At 41.7% G+C, this 8,026-nt stretch overlaps 1 protein-coding gene across 1 annotated transcript; it reads right to left on the bottom strand.

Moving 5' to 3' along the window:
* Window positions 1-6,781: 6,781 nt before the first annotated feature.
* On the bottom strand, window positions 6,782-7,594 carry LOC149323175 (tetraspanin-3-like). The gene has a single exon (XM_089510240.1). It carries the CDS (start codon window positions 7,592-7,594, stop codon window positions 6,782-6,784), a length of 813 nt encoding a protein of 270 aa, XP_089366366.1.
* Window positions 7,595-8,026: the final 432 nt, after the last annotated feature.

The following is an 8,026-nucleotide window of genomic DNA, read 5'->3' as shown; positions in this document are numbered from 1 at the left end:
CTGTTGGAAGATCAAGAATGACTGCTGGTCACATGCAGTTGTTTCCTCCTATCCCTGGTCCTTCATCTTCCTGGATGGTGAGTAATATAAGGCAGTGCAAACAACTGGCAACAAACTGTCATTGGTGGAGCCACTCTGTAGCAGTTAAACTCAAAGAGATGGGAGACTACCTCTAGAATCCTGTGTAAGAGGCAGAGACTGGAAGTGGGATTACCAGGTGAAAGCTGAGTATTGTGATAAATACATCAGACATGCTTCACTGACACTTTATTACTGGTCTTGCCTGTCTGTTTTGTCATGTGTTTCACTGAATCCCAGAGGAGAAGGAAGGAATCGGATGCCCCATTTCTTTGATTTTCAGAAGAAGGAGGTGTGGTGCTGTGGGTTATACAGAACTGGTAAGGGAATAGTGGGATAGACATTTGAGATTTATCCCATATTTTGGTTCTTCTCCTTCAGTTTACCTTCTGGTCTGTTGGTATTGCTGTGGAATGCCAAGTCAGTGTATAATAAAACAATTACCAACCATTGGTTGTGAATAGGATGATTTGTATATATTATTGAGACTTTGGTGGATTAGCTTGGCGGAGATGATTAGTCTCAGCATTGTCCACCTGGGTGACTAGATCACTAGGGAGTCAGAGGTGGTGGGAGTGGCTATCCATATCCCTCACAAGGAAACTCATCCACATGACTATCAGGTGTCAAGGTTTGTTCCTAGTTTTTTGTGGGTTTTTTGGGCTATGTGGAGACCAAATAATCTACAGTCCTTTCCTATTTCTTTATTTTCCCCTATGCAGGTCTTTTTCCTGATTTTTCTAATGTTTTAATTCACAGTCATTAGTACAGGAGTGGAAAACTTTTGGTTCTCCAAATGTTTTGGATTTCAGTTTCCAGAAGGCCCACTCTACACAATCTATGTTAAGGGGCTGCAGGAGTTTTAATCCAGAGCATCTCAGATATTGGTTGGCCATCTGTTGAGGATGCTTTTTCCTCCATTTGCAGGGGTTGGACTAGGCGACCTTTGGTATCCTATCCAACCCCACTAGTCTATGATTAATGACTTGTTAATAAAGCCCATACTTACCTACTAATAGCCAATTAAAGAAACCAAGAGCCACTACAGACCAGCCTGAAAGGCCGGCCTGTGGGTGGAGTCATAACGTAGCATCTGCATGCTTGATGCCATGAGTTCCTCTCCCATGGTACCATGTACCAGGAGCCCTGGTGGCGCAGTGGTTAAATGTCTGTACTGCAGCCATTCACTCAAAACCACAAGGTTGCGAATTCAAGACCAGCAAAAAAGGGCCCAAGCTCGACTCAGGCTTGCATCCTTCCGAGGTCGCTAAAATGAGTACCCAGACTGTTGGGGACAAATTAGCTTACTTGCTAATTAGCTTACTTGCTGTTCACCGCTATGATCTTTGGAATAGCGGTATATAAATAAAACAAATTATTATTATTATTATTATTATTATTATTATTATTATGCCACACATCTGTTTACACAGCATGTGGCCTCATGGCATGACTCATGCGCACTGCCCAAACAGTACAGCGCGAAAGGGACATCATCATGCCACCCTGTCATGGCTTTTTCCAGGGAGTGAAAAAGAAGCCCCCTTTCAGGGCTTCTTTTTGCTCCCTGCAGAGGCTGCAATCTGGGCCAAAAAGGGGCGGCGTCTAGCCACTCATCTGTATAAACCCAAGGCGTCAGGCAAAAATTGCACTTCTCAGCACTGAACGGGGGCAGCCTAGCACTGGGCACTGGAATGGGGCCTTTTTTAGGACGCTTTGGTGTGCAATAAAGTCCTATGTGTACCCTGATTTTGGCACCTTTCCTTCTGGAGCCCCATAAGCAGACATACTTGGTCATGGAACAATATGAACAGAGATATTGCATAGGTGGGATCTCCTTTGCTTTTTGATTTTCCATGTGCTTCAAAAGCAGGAAGGGTTGCAGCTTGGTGCCAATCAATTTTTTTGCATTTGCTCCAGTGAGAAGGAATAAAAGCACTTTGCATGAATGGGTTGCATGTTTTACATCTATTTAACAATTTTAAGGAAAAGTGAAAACAATAAGAGTTAAAAATATTAGCCTTGAGGACCAGATTAGTATATTGTTCAGCTAGCTGCCTCTTCTCACATTTCAAAAAGTGGATATTTTCTTTCTTTTTTTAAAAAGAGAGGGAATCAAGCAACGAAGCATCAAAGTCCTTTTAATTAACGAAGATGCACAAACTTTGCAAATCTAGCAGTAAAGAAAGCAGGATTCTGGCTAATCCTTCTAGAAGCTGACATGCAAGTCTCGATAAGAAATTAACAGAATTTCAAAGCTAATAAGAGAAGAAGGCGTAAGTTGCTGCTACAGCGGCTGGCTGTTGTCATCAGGAAATACACTTGTTGGCATTCTCAAAAAGATAAAGCAGTAGATGAGGCAGCCTCCTACAAGGATGGCATTCTCTCCAGGCACTCATGTGATCAGTTGACACCCACATAAAATCCCTTTAATTAAAAAGGAATATCTGAGGAACACATTACTGGTCTAAATGCATATATCCTCCAACTGTTTCTGTTGCCCAAGGGCAGAGGCTTGATGCCTTATACCCCTTGGATGATAACTGACAAAGATACAATTGTGTGGTATCAGCTTCTCTTCATTAAAACCTCCTTTTTTGAATTCTAATATTGAGGAATATACTAAACTGGGCATTCTGTCCAAAGGAGTTAATTTTTTCACCATGACCCAAGAAGCTGGGGAGGGGGGTCTTGAAGCTAAGTATTGCCTAGCCCAGACTTTCCCAGATGTGAAGTACAACTCTTATCTGCTCCAGCTAGCATGGCCAATTGGGAGGTAAAACAGATGCTGAAGCCAAGAACATCTGGAGGGCTTGGTGGTCTACTCAGGTGGGCAGAGGCCCTCTGTGATTTCAGACAAGAGTCTCATTTTTACCTTGAGATGTCAGATTCTACCATAGAGGGTCTCATTGATCCCAGTGGTCACTTTCTTCCCCAGGGAGTTTTGTGGATGAATTTTAAAAAGAAAAACTTCTGGCAACTCTATATTGGGTTTTCTGAGGCTAAGAGTGCGTGACTCATCCAAGGTCAGCCAGAAGGTTTCCATGACTAAGTGAGGAATCAAACACTGGTCTTCAGAGCTCTAGTCCAACACTCAAAACACTACACCATGTTGGCTCTCTATCCAAAATATATTTTGCCCCTTTCCATCCCCAACAATCTGCCTTGACAAATTCTTCCACTACCAAAATGTTGGGGTCTATCTATTTTCATGGAAGTTAACAACTAGAAACATCTTAGAGTTTTATCCTTCATTTCTGTCAGCCTTTGTAATTGTTTTTTTTAAAGCAATTAATTATTCACTCCCTTTAAAAACATAGGTGAAAATAACAGAGCCCCCAAGATGCCATATAGCCCTACAATCACAGGCCTAGTCAGCATAGCCAATAGGGGAAAATCCTGGGAGCTGCAGTTTAACAATATCTGGAAAGTCACCCCTGCTTTGAAAGTCACTCATTGGTGTTACTTGTTATTTAAAGGTGATAGGTTAATAATGTGTTATTTTTTTCTAAAACATAGCCATGAATTCCACTCATAGTTCTCTAGGCAAAAGGTAGGTACTATACACTAAAACATATATATTCCATTATTGTTGTTACATTAGTTTAGTTTTTAAAAAAACACCACGCCTTTGCTATTAAAAGCAACATCGTCGTCAATGCAACATACTACTTAAAACACATTTCTTCAAAGCTCTGGCCAATTTAGAGCAAAATTCTTCAGGATGGTGGCTGATCTAAACTTCTCTTTAATAAGTGTAGATGGTGAAGAGTCAGAGATGGCACTGAAGTTGCTGAAAGTGGGTGGGAGGGCATGTTGTTGTGTGCCTTCAAGTCATTTCCAACTAATGGCAGTCTTAAGGTGAACCTATCACAGGGTTTTCTTGGCAAGATTAATTCAGAGGGGTTTTTCCTATGCCTGTCTCTGAGGCTGAGACAGTGTGACTTCACCCAATGGGTTTCCATGGCTAAATGAGGATTTGAGCTCTGGTCTCAAGAGTCGTAGACCAACCCTCAAACCACTACACCATGCATGGAATATTATGATGATAACAGGGAATATATAGGTACATGTCTACACCATCGCACCCCTGGTCTATTCACACACTTGGTGGGTATTTAAAAATAGATCTCAGAGTCAGCTTACCATAGCTCCTTGGAGTGAATAAATCTCTGTGCTCCTGATTTAACTATAGAACTTGGTGTCTTGCTTCCTTATTCCTGAATATTAATGTAAAGTAAATGCTGCTAACCAGGGGTGTAGTTATGGGGTAGTATTGCTCTGTCAATAAGAATGTTGCCTCCCTAATGGAAACTTTCTTCACTTCCCAAATTTCTAGTGTTGCAGTATCTTTAAAATTCAGAGACATAGCACTGTTAGTCTGGAAAATCAGTATGCAAGGGGGGTTTGTAGAACCTTTGAGACTGTGCGGTGGTTAAATGCATGTACTGCAGCTACTCACTCACAAGCCACAAGATTGTGAATTCAGTACCAGCCAGGGGCTTAGAGTTGATGCAGCCTGGCATCCTTCTGAGGTTGCTAAAATGAGTACCCAGCTTGTTGGGGGCAATTATCTTATACATAGTAAACCACTTCTTAGAGAGTGCTTAAGTGCACTGATAAGCAGTATAGAAATGTACTTGCTATTGCTATTGCTAACTGAAATAAAAAAGCTGGTATCATAAACTTTCATAAACTTGAGCCTGCTTCCTTAGATGCATGTTGAGCATTCAGAACTAGAGTACAGGCATTCACAGAAAAGGGGCAAGGAAAGTTATCAAGGGAATGCAAACAACAGCAAATGCAAGAATTTTAGGTGTGAATACTTTTTCAGTGTCCCAATCTGCAATGCTAGAAATTTTGGGACTAAAGGAAAATTCATTGAGGAACAGAATTCTCATTTGGGGTAGCAATGCTCTCCTTTCCCCTTTCTCCCACAACCTGTGTCCCTGCAACTGTATTTGAGGAAACTAATAAGTAAATGTGCTCCAAGTCCAGTATAGGGCAGTCTACTGCATTATCAATGAAATACAAATATTGCACAGGAAGGCCTTCTTTTAATCTTTTAAATGTCAGGAAGGGTTTGCATAGTTAGAACTACATTCTCTCCTTTTCTTTCATACTAAAAAGAGAGGAAACAATGAACACTTTAATCATCCAACCCTGTATCAGAAGCCAGAGCAATGCTTTGGTCTTCATCTGCCATGCATATGTGCATGTGGATGTTTGTGTGTAGGGATGCTTAGGCAGGCAATGATCCCTGGAGAAAAAAATGGGGCTGTTAGCAAGCATACAAAAAGAGCTTCTCTTTTTATCTGTTTCATATCTATTTCAGTAGCTTTAGTATTGCAGATGTCAAAATAAACATTTGCTATCTGTCTACACCCAAGGCATTGCCTGCTTAGTTGCCATCAATATATGCAATCTAGCTACTGCCATAAGATTCAGCATGGTCAGTGGTTTGAGTGTTGGATTGGGACATTGGGAGTCAAGACCAGGGTTAAAATCTTCACTCAGCCATGGAAATCTTCTGGGTGACCTTGGACAAGCCACACTCTCTCAGCCTCAGAAGGAAGGCAAAGGCAAAGCCTTTCTTTACAAATTCTGTCATGAAAACCCTGTCATAACCACAAGTCAGAAATGACTTGAAGGCACACAACAGCAACTACAGCCACCATCCCACTCTCTGCTGCTTTTGTAGCCTCAATGTTATCATTGTTGTTGTGGTGGTGGTGTGCCTTCAAGTCATTTCTGACTTATGGCAACCTTAAGGTGAACTTATCATGGGGCTTTCTTGGCAAGATTTGTTCAGGGGGGGGGGGGTTACCCTTGCCTTCCTCTGAGGTTGAGAGTGTGTGACTTCCCAAGGTCTCCCAGTGGGTTTCCATGGGCAAGTGGGGATTCCGATCCTGGTGTTCAGAGTCATAGTCCAACATTCAAACCACTATACAATGCTGTCTCTCTCCAACCTCACAGTTGCGCAGGCACAATTTTAACAACTGAAGCCACCACACATTTCATTTCCATGCAAGTCTTAAAGTTACACTAGCTGCCAAATGTAGGAATTTTTTGTTTCTAAACCACATTTGACAGACTGCTTCTTTGTTTCATTCTCCTTTATTCAGTATTTGCTATTCTAACCCTTTCCACAAAATTCCTATCTTTCATCTCTCTTTGCACTTGGATTTTCTTTCTAAACCTGTTGTGCCTACTCTGTATGTTTCAGAAAAATGGCCAGCTCCCTTATCCCTTCATTTCTTTGCCTGATGAGAAGTCTGCCTCATCAATCTGTGAGAAGTTTAATTCTTGCCAGACTGACAGCTTCACTTTCCCTTATTAATGTAAAATGGTCACCATTCTTGCAGCTCTACTTCTTGACCAGCTTAAATATTTGTAAGCATTCCAGCCCAGCCAATTTGTGCCAAAGACTTTACAGCTATATATAAAGCATAATAAATATTGCCTTTTTCAGTAGACTTTTCTCACATGCATTAGTTTATTGAGGATTGCTAACAGCAATATACTTTTTGTTTCTAATAAGAATACAATTATTTCTAATAACAGAATATTTGCATTCTTTAAGGAAGAGAGGGGTAGCAGATTGTTCCATGGTTTTAAAGTCATGAGCTTAGCTTTAAGGAGAACACCCGGTAGCTTCAAGAAATAGAGAAAAAGATCAGACAGTAGCAACTGGTTATGGGGACTATGAAAAGGCAGCAGAATCAAGGATTTGAAAGTCTTGGAATGGCAGCTCCTTCATAAGTATTCCATTGCAGATAGCTGCTAGAATCTCCAGGCATCCAGTCACAACACAACTCCAGGTCACATACTGCTTGATAAAATGGAGTCTTTCTTCCAGTTTCTTGTGACAGCCATCCATAAAGAGCTTCTCTGGCTGACTCAGATCACCATGACAATCCAAGGAAGTCTTTTTGCAACAACTGTCAGGGGCAAAAACATGTCCTACCTGGAAATGGTTTGGAAGCAGCGCCATCCAATCAGTGTAATTGGTGATTCCACAGCATTTCAACTGCTTATGGGTGGCATCCACAGATACTGTGCCCCTGTGGTCTGGATCAGTCCAGTTGTACTTGTGAAAGAAAGGGGCCATCCTGTTTTTCAGTTGATACTCCACTTCAGCAGAATAGATCTGGATTAAAATGATTGAAGAGGCTTCCAAACAAAAGAGGACCAAGAACAAGTACATTAAAATCCCATGGAGATGGCGAGGACCTTTTAGTGGGACACATGTTGCCAAAACACAAGTGGGGAACAGCAAAGTGGCGCTGGCAAGTGTCAAACATCCTGGAACAAGGAAGAATTTGTTTGGAAAGAAGTACCTGTAGCTCTGGTAGGTGAAGATCAGAAATGCACCACCAAACAAAAGAGCTACTGCAGCTCCCCAAAGCAAGACACCAAGGATGGTCAAAGCAAGTCTAGCCATGACTCTGTTCCATAATTCAGTTACCTGCAATGACAAAGGCCTGCGGTCAGAATTAAACCGTGTCCCCTTCATTTTAAGAGCAGCTCTGCATAACACTTTGGTAACAAAGGAAAATCTCTCTCCAGAGTCTTCCCCATGTTTTTATCCAGGTGGAGGTGATATGCAAGCTCCACCCCAGATCCTTGTCTAATTAAAGAAGAATAAATACTCTAATAGCTTTGCCTTAAGGAGACCTTCATCCTTCAAAAGCTTATGGGTGAATGCTAAGTAGAGACATTCATATGAAAATTGAAAGCACTCATAGGAGAACTATTTTTTGGATAGAGTTGGAAGAGACCTCAAGGGCCATCAAGGCCAGCCCCTTGTCATGCAGGAATGCACAATCAAAGAACTCCCAACAGATGACCAACTCCCAGAAGCCCCTAGCCAGAAGACTACAACTTCTAGAATTCTCAATCCAGTATGAGGAGTGGCTATGCTGGATGAGGGATTCTGGGAAGCCTG

The sequence above is a fragment of the Sceloporus occidentalis genome, unplaced genomic scaffold (assembly GCF_023333645.1).
Source record: "Sceloporus occidentalis isolate IW3139 unplaced genomic scaffold, rSceOcc1.0.p SCAF_1, whole genome shotgun sequence".
Classification (NCBI taxonomy): Eukaryota; Metazoa; Chordata; class Lepidosauria; order Squamata; family Phrynosomatidae; genus Sceloporus; species Sceloporus occidentalis.
Note: the sequence above shows the minus strand (reverse complement) of the source record. Positions and strands in the feature narration are given on the sequence as shown.